General features: G+C 36.0%; 1 protein-coding gene across 1 annotated transcript; it reads right to left on the bottom strand.

The window, feature by feature from the left end:
• Positions 1-4,738: 4,738 nt before the first annotated feature.
• On the bottom strand, positions 4,739-13,912 carry LOC135154051 (microfibril-associated glycoprotein 4-like). The gene is made up of 6 exons (XM_064099114.1): positions 13,897-13,912; positions 13,021-13,071; positions 11,246-11,398; positions 10,374-10,822; positions 9,833-10,044; positions 4,739-5,003 (listed from the first exon to the last, which is right to left on the bottom strand). The coding sequence occupies exons 1-6, from the start codon at positions 13,910-13,912 to the stop codon at positions 4,739-4,741; spliced, it is 1,146 nt and encodes a 381-aa protein (XP_063955184.1).
• Positions 13,913-16,081: the final 2,169 nt, after the last annotated feature.

Below are 16,081 nucleotides of genomic sequence, written 5' to 3'. Positions count from 1 at the left end.
GGTACCTATTATTTTCGTGTATTCCGTACAGTTTTCAAAATATCCCTTTTCAGGTCTGATTGTCAAAACGTATCAGCTAGCGCTGCACTCGCATTTGAATGGAGAGTTATGTATGTCTCAATATTGAATATACAAATAAACTACTTAAAATCCCCATTTAATGACAGTTTATCAAAAAATTTGGCTCGCGATTTGCCGCTTGCATTAATGGTTGACAATGTATTAACTGATGCATCCTATTCATGACTACAAAAGTGCTTGAAATGTCCAGTTTTCAGACTATAATATCATCAGATTTCGTGCCGTCATTAGGCATTAATGAGTAAGATATTGATTTAGAAATTAAATTGTCCCTTTTGTTTTGTCTCGCGCTTAGCATGAGAAATAGGAAAATAGTCATCATTTTCATATGATGGCATGTCCTGAGGATGTCCCGGTCCTATATGTCAAAACTCAAAGTAATAATAGAACATATCAGCTCTTTATTAAATGCAATCCATATCCAACTCACAATTTCCCTACAAAGTGCTTGAAATTGACTCTGTTTTTTGGTCGGAATATCAAAAAGTTTAATCTATTTAAATCATTATCCAGTTTCAGATCACAATATCAAAAATTTTCTGCTCGCGCTTTGTGCTCGCATTATCAAATTAGGAAGATCCCATATTACTCATTCTTTTCATGATTTACAAAACATGAATAGAGTGTCCCGTTTTAGGTCGAAATCTCGATTTTTCCCCTCGCGCTTCGCGCTCGTATAAATTGGTTAGTTATATAGCCATCCTGCTCACGATTACAAAAATTGATTGAAATTTTCCATTCTTTTTGTAGAAATTTCAAAATTTTTCAGCTCGCGCTTTGCGCTCGCATTATTTGATTGTTGAAATATGTAGCGTCTTCATGGCTAAGTGCAAGCAGTCCTTAATAGGTACCTTTTCGATCACATTAAAATGTATACATATAAACATTTTCTGCTTGCGCTTTGGGCTCGCATTATTAATGTAAGGAAGATTCCCAATTACTCATCCTTTTCATGATTTACAAAACATAGAGTGTCTCGTTCAGTAGGTCTAAATCTCGCGCTCGCATTATTTGATTTTTAAAGTATTTAACGTCTTCATGGCTAACTGCAAGCAATATTTAACAGGTACCTTTTCCATCAGTTCATTTCTGCTCGCGCTTCGCGTTCGTAGTAATTATTTGGTTGCATACACATCTTTTTCAGGATAACAAACATTGACCAGAATGTTCAAATTTTAGGAAAAATACATAAAATTTCCTTAAAAATTTAGCTCGCGCTTTGCGCTCGCATTATATGGATAAGGATTATGATATTATATATTTATGTTGATTTATAATAAAGCTAAGAAGTGATTATTAGGACTACCCCTTCAAAGAGACCAAAATCAATGGTTTAAAAAACCCCGCCCCCCCCCCTATTGGCGAAGGCTGGATCCGCCCCTGCTCTTCTGCTTTCCAGCAACTTATACACCATACATTCGCGCGCCCCCCCTCTCTCTCTCCCTCTTTCTCGTTTTGTTCTTTCACACTATTTATTTTCATTGGTTACCGCTTGATTTATTTTACATTTATCAGCATTATAATTATTAATATTTTTATCAATATTTTTTAATACGTCTTGGGCTTTATCTACCCTTGCACCTTTTTTCATTCAAACGAAAGCATGATCATCACTGGCGTACAGATAGGGGAGGGGCGTGCTAGGGGTCACGGATCCCCTCCCCATTCTCCCTACCAACAAAAAAAATAAAGGAAAGGAAACTAAATGTCATCCTTGTCTGGCCCCCTACATTTTTTTTGTTTTTTGGCTCATTACGCTACTGGTGAGTTACTATAAGACGAGACTTCGGTTGTATTTTTTTCTATTCTGTGCAATAGCAACAATATAAATATATTTCAATAAATGAATGTATCTCCCATAACGTATAAACAAATAATGTTGTTTTTAAAAGAAATAATACATATACATACCAGTAATAATATAGTTACATATTCATGAAACCCAATAACGCATCGCACTGAATTTATAATGCGAGCACGAAGCGCGAGCTGTTATCAACCTGGAAATGGGACATTTATACGCATTTTTTTTTAATTGTAAACATGAAGCATACCTATTGAATTTCACCTGGAGCAAATATCTCCACTTCGGAGCATATTTCGCCAGAGCGATTTTGACGCTAAGAAGTTTTCTTTGTACTGTCATAATAATTACATGAACACGCGTAATTTTTTTCATTTTAATCACCAGGCACGTAATAAAACTTAAACAAATGCCCCCAAGGAATAAGAAATTAAGAATATCTATGCCTCCTTTGTGCTTATCCATTTTTCCTACTTCTTTCTATGTTATGTATCAGGGGCCGGGAGCTGGGGGGTTCAGCCCCAATTTTTTTTCCAAAACCGTGTACAAAAACGTAAAAATTACCATATGATTGTGATTTTTAGCATGGTCAGCCCCCACTTTGAAAACCGTTCCGCGCCCCCTGTGTATGTCATGTAATATATCATGCAAGCATAGTTTAAGTTTACTTTGCATTGACGTTTTCATCCTGTGCTACAATTGTTACGCGCATGAAAGTACGAATAGATGAATAAATATATATAAATGTCGCATTATCGGAGCAATTTACGGCGGAGCAGAAGTCGGCGGAGCAAATATTGACGGAGCAGATTTTGGCGGAGCAAATATCGGCGGAGCAATTGTCGTATAATCGGAGCAAATGTCGGCGGAGCAATTATCGGAGGAGCAATTGTCGGCGGAGCAAATATCGGCAGAGCAGATGTCGACGGAGCAAATATCGGTGGAGCAAGTGTCGACGGAGCAAATATCGGCGGAGCAAGTGTCGACGGAGCAACTGTCGGCGGAGCAACTGTCCGGAGCAATTGTCGGCGGAGCAGTTGTCGTATTTTGCGTAGCAATTGTCGGCGGAGCAGATGTCGGCGGAGCAATTGTCGGGTCACCGTCTGAACAGCCACTGACGTAGCCTCTTGTCGAGGCACTGGCGGCTGCTTCCCGAGCGAAGCGAGGGATATCCTAATTCACAAAGCGAATTAGGCCTGGCGAGCGCTCGAGGAAAAATATTTGGTGTATGACTTGAAAATGCATGGCTCCATTTAATCCTCTTGAACGGGATTATGTATCTAATCAGACAATATGAGCACCAGGAGTGATGAGCACATTTATTTATTTATTTATTTCAAATATTTAAAAGAAGGGTAGCTCAATCAGCAACAAGCTGGTTTTCGTTGAGGCCCTTCGTGAACAAACACAAATATAAAACATGGTAACATATTCAAATATAAACAAAGAATAGAGCATAAATACTAATATTGAAACAAAAAAATGAAATGAAATAAGCATAATTAACTATGGGAAATAACAGAACAAATAAAATATGATACTGTACAGATGTTACCTAAAACTAAACGAAAACATTATATACACATGAAAAGAGATAAAATATGTACAAAATGAGGAGAAAGAATAAAATAGATTCCACCATTAGTCCCTATTACATATTAAAGGTTTTTTCCCATTTAGCCATTTCCCGTTTGAACTGTTTAATGTTTTCTATGAATCGGAGTGTGTAAGTGAGAGAGAGACATATAAATTTATACGTCATACTATAATAGCCAAGCTTCTACATCGGTTGTATCAAAGATAAATTTAAAAGGTACGTATTTTATAATAATATAGTTATATAGGTATATTTACCCAGGAAGCCACTTCAGTTCTGAAACTGTTCTCCCAGCGGGCCCTGCTATTATTATAACCCTGGCTTTAGCTGGGCTGCTCAAGCCTTCAAGGAATTTCTTCCTACCGGGTACCCATTCACCTCACCTGGGTTGAGTGCAGCACAATGTGGATAAATTTCTTGCTGAAAGAAATTACGCCATGGCTGGGATTTTGTAGAGTGGAAATAAAATTGTCACGAGAAAAATGCTATTTTCATGACAGTCTGTTATTGTCTGGATTTGATGTAAAATACCGAAACTTACGCACTTTTCACTAATATGAGTTTTAACAACTCCGAATAATGATTGTCTATTAGGTTTTGATGAATAAATATGAATAAACAGTTTTGTTTCGTTTCCTGGTAAAGGACAGCAATAGGTGGCGCCCTTAAGGTGTGAAAGGAACCAGGGTCCAGTGTCTTGAAAGCTCTTGAGAAAGGACTATCATTCTGGACTGGTTTTTCAGTGAGAGGCACCCCCCCCCCCCCCAACTCGGATTGGAAAGTATACGGATGTTTGGCCAGAAAATCAGATGCCATACTCTTAAGAACTGAAGTTCTGCATTTTTTTTTTTTGGGGGGGGGGTGGGTGGAATTTACAATGAAATGTGGTCATCGAGAACTGACGAATAAAATAAAGGGCTTAGTTAGGAGTTAGGACATGAAGGAGCGAGGGAGAACGGGTTGGTCAATGAGTGAAAAGGGGTCTTTAGAGCCACATACCGGTTCTACCATTATACGTGAGCAGCCCACCCCCCCCCTCCGAAACATGAGGCCAATGTTCGTGTTACCATGTTGACATGAAATCCATTATAGATATAGATCATTACATGAAATATGTTTAAATTGCTTATTCCTGTTTTTCAAGTGATTCTCTAATATACACAATCACTTGGACTACATTGTGCTTTAAAATAACTATGTATAAGAATCTCAAAAATTAGGTAGAAAGGAATGACAATAACAATGGATCAATCCGATCATCTTAACTTCATTTCTGTAGCTCTCATGTATTTTGTGTCAGGCCAATCCCAAATAATCCCTGTCAAACCAGTTTGGAGTCCGTGTACCCCATTCAAGTTGGCTGTATAACAGTCGTTATACCACCACCCCCCTCTGCACAGAGAAGCACAATTAGCCCAGTTGTCATCATGGTCATTGTCATAGGCTGAGAAGTCCTGTCCGTTGGCTACATCTAGCCCTTCTCCTGCAGTACCGGTATATGATGAAAACCCGATTCGGTAGCTTTGTTGAAGATAGTAAATACATACATTAAATTGAATTTAGTCAAAGACTATATAGAACCTTAAAACAGTCATGTAAATTCAAGATTGCGATTGAAGAGAAAATATAATGAAAATATGTCTGACGTATCGCACCCGAGGATCTAAGTATCAGCACTTTCATTTTTACTTCTTATTTTCGTAGGGCCCCTAAGTTGAAAAATGCTCCGTGCATAAATATTATTTTGTAATTCATTAATTTTTGGTCACGTCATTATATTTTATCTATTTTTTTTCAATTCATTCATTAATATCTTTATTCATTTACTTTAAAATAAATTTAAACAAGCATTACATTGAAAATGTAATCAACATCAGAATAAAGGGTTACTCCGGGTTGAAAATTATTATATCTAAGTATATTTGCCTATAGTAAAATTCAGCAATATTGTGAAACAGTTATATGAACGTTGCATGAATATTCAGTAGGTGGGCTGATGATGTCACCTCCCCACTTTACCTTTTTATGTTGTTACATGAAATCATATTTATTTCATATTTTCATACATGTGTGTGTGATATATCTTTATCATGATAAAATAAGTTGCAGCCATGAATATCTCATATATTATATCAATTGTCTATCCTTTTATATTTTGTTCTTAAAGAAAAAAAATGAATAAACATACTTTCATGTAAAAAAATACAAAAGAACAAGTGGGGATATGATATTATTGGTCTACTCATGAAGACATGTTTAGAACTGTTTCACCGAAATAATGCAAATCTATATAATGTCATAACTTTGTTATTCCTTGTCCATTTTCAAACAATTCTTCAGTGTTTTGTTTGTCTATTTTTTCTTTATCTTTTTCAAATCATATCATTTTCAGCCTGGAGTACCCCTTAAATTATCGTAATTTGTTTATTGGTCATCTGCTCATGGTTATTGTTAGGCCCAAATTTGCTATAAAAAAGTAATTTCATGCACAAATCCAATGTAAACTCTGTTTCTAGTCAAAATTAGTAACTGTTTCTTTTTACAGAGGGGCTGCAGAACGATATGGAAAGCGAGGGGGGGGGGGGGCATGCATAAAATCGTTGGTCATTTTCACTCTTTGTGAAAATGGTTAAATACTGGGAGAGATGAAGCGCCACCCGCCCCCCCTTCGGTTTCGCGGCCCTTGTAACATTCGATTTAAATAGCACTTTCAAGTATCGACGAAAAATTCCATTAAAAAACATAGTTAAAAAAAATAAATAAACAGGAAAAACACAACGATAAATAGACCCACTTAAGAAAACATTTTATGTGTATGCATATTTGTAACAATCCTAGATACAAAGAGTCTCTGAAAAAAAAAGTTTTTCGATGGCTTTATCGATAGATTTACCCCCAAATTCTACTTTCATGCGCAAATAAAGATAGTTAATCCGTGTATGGGACAAGATAATATATAGTGAAAGTTTGCTAAGATGCAACCGTCATTTCTGCCATCGCGCAGATATCGCGATTACGAGCGGGGGGGGGGGGGGGGGGGGTGGGGGGTTTGGTGACCCGGGAGTGACAAGGCACATATTACCCGGGGATGATTTAGGGAAATGATAATTACCGTTGCTGTTGGTTCGGTAGTAATGTGTAATGTAGAATTATATAAGCAATATAAACAAAAATCAAAATTTGATGAACGATAAACGTTTCATTTTGAAAAAGCTGTCAAAATCACGTATGTGAATACCCAAAATAGATTTTTAAAATTTCTATTGTCCACTGTTTTAAGCATGATTTAGTCCAGGATTGGCCCCATAGAAAATTGACAAACCTTGTTTTTTCATATATACAATATTTTTTGATGGTTGCTTGTCAATTCGAGGGTGCTGATTACGAATCTGAATGATGTCACTCGTGTAACCTTGAGCATTTTCCACAAATTGGCAAAATCCAATATGGCCGCCAAAATATGTGAATTACCCATGAAAGTCACTAAATTGCCCGCACATTGGCAATAAATGCATGAAATTTTGTGGCAGGAGTGAAATACTCTCTGAAAAAATAATTTTTGACAAAATATCTGTTTTCTGGATATTCAAAATGGCCGCCATAGACCTCTGTAAACTCTATTATGTATAACATGAATAGGGAAAACTCATTTTCACAAAAATGAGCACTAAACCGCAAGAAATCGTGATATATGAACGAAGTACAGTATGCAAATCACCATTACTAACGAGATATATATATTATGTCATGTATGGGGAAATTGCTGTATTTTGATATTTAAAATAGCCGCCACTGGCCCAAACAGTATTATGTACAATGGCAATGGGGGCCAAAAAATTCACAAGAGTGAGCACTAAAATGCATATTATTAAGATAAACGAGTGGAATACTGACTAAAAACATAATTGTTAACTAAAGATATTATTCATTATGCCATGTATGTGATAAATGCTATAATTTGACATTCAAAATGGCCGCAATGGGCCCTATATTTATTATGTACAATGCAAATGGAGAAACTATTTTTCACAAGAGTAAGAAACATAAAATACATGTAATTGTGATCTACGAGTAAAATTTTGTCTGAAAACATGTTTTCTAGCGAGGCATATCATTTCTTTTGTCATGCATGAGATAAATGCTGTATTGTGAAATTCAAAATTGGCCCATTAAAGGCCCTAACAGTATTATCTAGAATGTAAATGGGGACATATAATTTTGTAAGAATTTGGGTTTGCTTGACTATGAAATCCATATAATCCTGTTGTATGAGTAAAATATTATTTGAAAACATAATTTTGAAGGAATTATAGCATTCCTTCTGCCATGTAGGTGATAAATACTGTATTTTGACATTCAAAATAGCCGCTACAAGCCCTAACCAAACTAATTTTCACAAGAGTGAAAATCATAAAATGCATGTAACTGTTATGTACGATTAAAAATATTGTCTTAAACATGATTTCTAACTACATCACATATTGGTCATGGAGGTAATAAATGCTGTATACTTTGAAATCCAAAATGGCTGCCATAGGTCCTAAAAGTATTATGTACATAGGAACATGTGACATATAATTTTGACAGAATTTGGCTTTGCTTGACTATAGATATTGCATATAATTGTGATGTAAGGGTGAAATATTGCCTAAAACCATGGTTTCTGCCGAGATATATCATATCTTGTGTAATTAAGTTGAAAATGCTGCATTTTGAAATTGAGAATAGCCATCATAGGCCCTTATCGTCAATTTGAATGTGGACAGATAATTTTCACAAAAGGGCATATGACGGCCATTTTGAATGTTTAAATACAGAATTTATCACCTAAATTACACAAGATATGATATATTTTGTTATAAATGATGTTTTCAGACAATATTTCACTCATACAACACCATTTAGTCAAGCAAAGCCAAAATCTGTTGAAATCATTTTTTTCCATTTACATGGTACATAATATACCGTAAGGGCCTGTAGTAGCCATTTTTACTTTTAAAATACAGTATTTGTCACCTAACTGGCAGAATAAATGATATATCTTGTTAGAAATTATGCTTTCAGGCAATATTTTACTCATGGATCACTATAACGTACATTTATGGTGCTCACTCCTGTGAATATTAGTTTCCCAGTTCGCATTATATATAATACAGTCAATGTCTATGGCGGCCATTTTGAAAGTCAAAATACAGTATTTAACACAAACTATATTTCGTTGGAGATCTACTCCATTTACGTGTACTACGAATATTCATTATGGTTTTTTTAGACAGTATTACGTAACTTTATCACATACATATGCATTTTAGTGCCACCTCTTGTAATTTCTTTGGTCCTCTTTCTCATTGTACATAATACTGTTAGGGTTTTAGGCAGCAATTTTGAATATCAAAATACAACATTTATCACATACATGGTATATTAAATGATAAATTTCGCTAACAATTATGTTTTTAGTCAGTATTCCACTCGTTTATCTTAATAATATGCATTTTAGTGCTCACTCTTGTGATTTTTTGGCCCCCTTTGCCATTGTACATAATACTGTTTTGGCCAGTGGCGGCTATTTTAAATATCAAAATACAGAAATGTTCCCATACATGATATAATAAATGATATATCTCGTTAGTAATGACGATTTGCATACAGAACTTCGTTCATAGATCACGATTTCTTGCAGTTTAGTGCTCATTTTTTGTGAAAATTAGTTTTCCCTATTCATGTTGCACATAATAGAGTATACAGAGGCCTATGGCGGCCATTATGATCCAGAAAATAGATATTTTGTCAAAAATTATTTTTTCAGCGAGTATTTCACTCCTGCCACACAATTTCATGTATTTTGTTGCCAATGTGCGGGCAATTTTATGATTTTCATGGGTAATTTGCATATTTTGGCGGCCATATTGGATTTTGCCAATTTGCGGAAAATGCTCAAGGTTACACAAGTGGCATCATTCAGATTCGTAATCAGCACCCTCAAATTGACAAGAAACCATAAAAAAATATAATATATATGTAAAAACAAGGTTATGCTTCTTCTATCCTGTACTAATTAAGAATAAATAGTATGTGAAAAGATCTTAATAACTCGAGCAAATCATTTGATTTGACTGCCCATTTCCTTCATTATGGCGCAAGCCATTCTCGTCACTCTGATAAAACATGTCGTTTTGCGCTCAAGCATGAACAAAATATATCGTGATGTCATCTAATAGAGAAGATTTTAGAGATATTACACAATGATACTTCATTAATAAGCGTAATTTTGACAGCTTTTCCAAAATGTAACGTTTTCCATACGCTCTCTCTATAATTATAGCGAAGGAAAATTGTAAGAACCTTACTTGGTGTTGGTACTTCCAATGCTAAAACTGCCATAATGAGCGTAGAATGGATTGTTATCGTAATCAACCATATCGATTCTGAGTTCGACTCCATCTTTAGCAAGTAAGTAGAGTTGGTCTAATCCCAACCAGTATTCGCCCTCGACGTCACCAAATCCACGAACATACTCGGTATAATTGAGGTAAAAATCCACAGATCCGTCATAACGTTTCTGTATGCATATTATTATTGTGAAGGATGTGATATGTGAAAAAAATTATCGAATAGTGAGCGTGCAAGAAAAGGTTGAGTTTAGATACGTTGGAATATTTTAGAAAAATTGTGAGCGGGCGAACCGAGGAAGTCTACAAAATTCTATTTATTTGGCCTATATTAACATGATGAAGAGGCCAGAATGAAATGGTGGATAGAGCAAAAGTTCTTTAAAAAAAAAAAAAAAAAAGGAAAAAAAAGATGCGATTAAGCAAAAATATTGACCATCTTAATAAAACATAAACATCGGATAGATTCATTTCACACCGAGAACCTAGCGGAACGTACCTGGAAGATTGTCCACCCTCCGCTATCGGTGGTCATATCGCAGTAGACATCGGTCAGTCCCACACCGCTAGGAGAGATGGCATAGACACCACTTGTTTTATGCCCCATTGAATAGAGCATCTTACACGAATTCACATCTAAATTTCCTTTAGTTGTGGTTTCAGGTAAAGCCTCCGTAGAAGGAATTGTTGTAGGGTGTGACAAAGTTGTAGCCGCATCGTCTGTCGTATGTTCTGATGGAGTTGTCGAATAACCTGACGTATGTTCCTGCGAATATATCGTTGTACCATTGGTCGCAGGTTCTGATGGAGTAGTTGAAGAGCCTGTCATTGGGGTCATTGCTTGTTCTGACGAAGCTTCAGTTGATCCACTGGATGAAAGTTCTGGTGAAGTTGTCGAACTTCCTCCACCAGGAGTTTCTTGGGGTGGTGATGCATCCATGGGAGTATCTATACGATATTGACATAAAAAACAATTACCGATGGTGATTGTGTTAGGACAGAACTTCGTGTAGGAGAAACATGGAAGATCATAGATGAATGGAAGAGAGCAAAAACATTAGCAAAACCGGTCTGGTCTAGAAGAAACATTGATAGCAGTACTATTCTCGATGAGACATTAAAGGAACAATGAAAAACATGATCCATGGTTCAAGAAAAGGAAGAAGACTGCACAGGATTGGGTCAATAAGAATCGTCCAAAATCGCGATACCTAACTGCAAAAGAGTTAGGAGGAATGCATGATCCGACATAAAGGACAAACGAGGAAAATCATTATGGAAGTGTTATCAGACCATATCACTTTAACCATTGAGCTATTACAGATTATTATGGGCACGGAACCGAGAAGGGGGACTGGGGGCTTGTTTTACCATTGGTCGTATGTTCTGATGGAGTAGTTACTGAGCCTGACATTGCTTGTTCTGACGAAGCTTCAGTTGATCCACTGGATGAAATTTCTGGCGAAGTTGTCGAACTTCCTCCATCGAGAGTTTCTAGTGGTGGTGATGCATCCGTAGGAGTCTCTACGATATTGACATAATAATACAAAGACGATATAATAATGCTAATTAAAAAACTATTTACGGATGGTGATTGTGTTGGGACAGAACTTCTTGTAGTAGAAACATGGACACATGATCATGATGATGGAAGAGAGCAAAAACATTAACGAATCCGGTCTGGCCGGCCTATAGATGATAGTGTAAAGGCACATTGTATATAGAAATACTATTCTCGATAAGATATTTACGAAACACTTTAAAACACGGTCCATGGTTCAAGAAGAGGAAGCAGACTGCATAGGATGCAGTCAATACGAATCGTACAAAATCGCTCTTTGCAAAAGATAGTAGGAAAGCACGATCCGAAATAAAGGACAAACAAGGGGAAAAGTTAATAATGAATTCTTTAATTAACCAGACCCTTCCACATTTACAGATTAACATGGCTCACTGAACCGGGGGGGGGGGGGCTAGGGGCTTCAGCCCCACTTTTCCCAAAACTTTGTACAAAAACGCAAAAATGACCATGATTGCGATTTTGTGTATGTTCAGCCCCTCCCCCTTTCAAAACCGTTCCGCTGCCAATGAATAACATGTATAGACTTTTGCATATTTGGTGCAACAAAGCAATTTGGTCAGAAGCAAAACTCTACAATGTCACACAAAAATGACAATTCGAAGAGCACCTGTAACAGATGTGGCTCCTCAAGAAATACTTAAACACGATAGACCACACGCCGGTTACAGTATCTCTTTAGCATATTATCATGATTATAGGAACAGGAAGATCCGGGAGGAAGATGCGCCAAATGGCTCGAGGGAACCGGTCATAATACCCATCTAAAGAAAGGTGAAATGAGCAACTGTAATCCAAATAGCCTAGAAAATATTTTTGCGAAATCTTATGATGTAAGGGGACATAGGCCTATCATGTCCAAAATATCTGTAGAAGATTGTTTTTATACACTCACCATTTCTTTTCGGTAAAACACAGACAAATTGGCGCCAAGATGGGAGTTTTACCAGAACTGGTTCAGAATCGTTTGATGTTGATGCTAATCTTCGAATGAATTGAATCGATCTCCCTCCAGATAGAGTGATGTTCTTACATGATAAAGGGTCTGGGTCGCAAAGCTCTTTAAATTCAGCAACTGTATTGTAAAAAAAAAATCGACAAGACGGTAATTTTGATCGTTTATGCGTTTCCCCGAATATTTCTTTTAAATATGTAAAGTACTGAAGTATGAACTAAACTAGAAGTTACAAAAAATTAAAGTGGGATCACGGGATCTGTGATACATTCGTGATCATTCCGAGTGTTTTCTCCACAATTTACTTTACTGTTGAAAAGATAGTAAGGATTGGCTATGTTACAATCCAACATTGCATTCTCTCCACAGATTATACCGCGATTTATAAATCGCAAAAATATTATAAGAAGAAAGTGTATGATTACAAACAGGGTCACTTTATATTCTTATTGATATTGTTATTCTGATTATTATTTTAGTTATTTTTTCTATGTTGTTTTTCTTTTTGTCTACAGTAATTATGAGATGTTTTGTTTATAATCATGATAATCAATACAAATAAAAAAGGGTCAAAATATCAAATTCAAACTTACCACCATGAACGAAACTCACTGGAATGAGGAACAGTAAAATAGGCAAACTCTGTGATGAGCATACGACAGACTGAAAGAAGCATAAAGAGATATCAATTAAGAATTCCATGACGATTGTGATGGACGTAACTGAATACAAAATCAATTTTCCCTAAATAAATCGAACATTAAAAAAGAATAAGGACTTGTTTTCAAAACTGTTCAAGGAGGGAGAGAGAGATATATATAGAGAGAGAGAGATGAGGGGGGGGGGGGGGACAAATACAGGTGTGCAACATGTACATAACAGGCAACTATTTTAGTTCATTTTTTTTATTGACCAAGAAATGAAATGGAAAATTGGCCTAAGAAGTAAAAGTAAACATCATGAAACCGTAATTATGTCCACGATAAATCATGACGGATATGAAATCTGCGATAATGATAATAATAATAATGATAATAGTAATAATAATAATAATAGAAAGTATGAGCTTACCATGATTACTGATGTTTTTTTCATGCACCGAGTCTTGAGAGCAGCAGAAGGAAATCTTCAAATAGTTTCGTGAAATGTGAAAGAGGTATAGTTCCTCTCTCAGAATTAAGAATTTGTTCATCTGAATGTGCCGTTGTTACAGTAATGATATCAACATTTTATACCGAGGCCTCCCATCCGCTGCATGGGAGAATAACGCCATCGAGCCAAGGACGTTCGTATGAAGGACATAATTAGCTATCACAAAGAAGTTCATGAATATTATATTTATTCTGCAATATCTGGCCTTTGCTATTGATGCTCATCAAATTGGTATACATTATATATAAAGTATCAAGTTGTCGTGATGGTATAAACGATAATTGTGAATTTTATTTAAAGGTTCGCTTAATTATGGCAACTTTTGCTCAAGTTTACCGAGGATTAGAGTCATTATTATGTGCACTCTGGCAAACAGATTTAAGCGAAATAAAAAAAAATTGCCGTAGATTTTGATGAATGGGATAAGCCCTTTATACAACTCTGACAGAGTAATTAGTTTGATTAGTTTCAGTTTACATTTAGAGGTTGTTTAGAGAAAAGGCATGCAATTTGCAAAATGTGTCGCTTTAAATAGGCCCAACAAGGATTTGCCTTTTGAGGTAATGTGCCCGTCTCTATTGTAACGCGAGACCCTATCAAAATAACCTTTTAAAAATAGTATGCTGCCACCACAATAGTTTAGAGAGTTATTGAACTCTCGATCAAGCATTATTTAACACTTGACCGTGATGAAGAACTTTTCCTCGATGAGAACTTTAATTGATTAAATGCCTAGTAAACCTCCAATCAGAATAGCCGTCTCATGATGCAGCGTTATAATTATCGTAGTTTGATTTTTCTCCATTTTCTCCAAATCCACTTCTTGATTGTTGGGGTGGACTTGGATTTTATGATATACAAATACAATAACAAGACAATTAGCAGGGGTGGATCCAGCCTTCGCCAATAGGGGGGGGGGCCCGGAATTTTTTTTCAGCCATATTTTCCCCGATCGGCCGCTCGAACATGATTTTTGTTTGTTTCTTTGAAGGGGTGGTTCTAATAGTTGCTTCTTAGCATTACTCTTATAAATCAACATATATATAATATCATAATCATAATTTATATAATGCGAGCACGAAGCGCGAGCAATCTTTTTTATTTTTATGTATTTTTCCCTAAAATGTGGACATTGTAGGCAATGTTTGTTATTCTGAAAAAGATGTGTATGCAACTATAATACGAACGAGAAGCGCGAGCAGAAATTTTTAATACACGTTTTGAACTGATCGACAAGGTAGGCCTACGGCCTACTTACTGCTTGCAGTTAGCCATGAAGACGTTACATAATTTTCAACAATCAAATAATGCGAGCGTCAGGCGCGAGCTGAAATTTTTTGACACTTTTACCTAAAGATTGGAAATTCTATGCACTTTTTGTAACTTAAACAGAACAGGTATATAACTTAACAATTGATGCGAGGGCGAAGCGCAAGCCGAAAATTTCGAGATTTAGACCTAAAAACGAGACACTCTATTCATGTTTTTTTAAATAATGAAAAGGATGAGTAATTGGGGATCTTCCTTACATTAATAATGCGAGCGCAAAGCGTGAGCAGAGTTTTGAACTGATCGAAAAGGTAGGCCCTACCTGTTAAGGACTGCTAGCACTTAGCCATGAAGACGTTAAATATTTCAACAATCAATATAATGCGAGCGCGAGCTGAAAATTTTTGACATTTCTAGTACGTAAAGAATGGAAAATTTTAATCAATATTTGTAATCGTGATAACTAAACAAATGATGCGAGCGCGAAGCGCGAGCGGAAAAAATCGAGATTTAGACCTAAAAACGGGACACTCTATTATGTATTGTCATGAAAAGGATGAGTAATAAGGGGATCTTCCTACATTAATAATGCGAGGACAAAGCGCGAGCAGATGCACGCGCGCCTGTTTCAGATTTAATCCTACAATCTAGGCATTCTAAAAGTACATTATCATGGAAATCAAAGCGAGCGCGAAGCGCGAGCATAAAATATTTGATATTCCGATCTAAAAAGGGTCAAATTCAGCTCTTTATTTCAAGCACTTTGTAGGAAAATTGTGAGGTGGATATAGATTGCACTTAATAAAGAGCTGATATTTTTCATTATTATTACTTTGAGTTTTGACATAGGACCGGGACATCCTTAGGACATGTCATCATACAAAAATGATGACTATCTTTCTATTCCTCTTGCTAAGCGCGAGATGAAACAAAATGGACAATTTAATTATTAAATTGATATCTTATTTATTAATGCATAATGAGGGCGCGGAATTAATGTGAGTGCAAATCGCGAGTAGAAATTCATGCAGTCATGAACAAAGGATTTTAAGTAGTTTGTTGCGTAATCAATATTGACACATACATAACTCGCCAATCAAAAGGCAATCGTGCAACGCTAGCTGATACGTTTTGACAATCAGACCTGAAAAGGGATATTTTGAAAATTTTATGGAATACACGAAAATAATAAGTACCTGATAAATTAAAATATTTGTACAGAGAACTTTATAAAAATCAATTTGTAAATCAC

Source organism: Lytechinus pictus, chromosome 1 (assembly GCF_037042905.1).
Source record: "Lytechinus pictus isolate F3 Inbred chromosome 1, Lp3.0, whole genome shotgun sequence".
Taxonomy (NCBI): Eukaryota; Metazoa; Echinodermata; class Echinoidea; order Temnopleuroida; family Toxopneustidae; genus Lytechinus; species Lytechinus pictus.
Note: the sequence above shows the minus strand (reverse complement) of the source record. Positions and strands in the feature narration are given on the sequence as shown.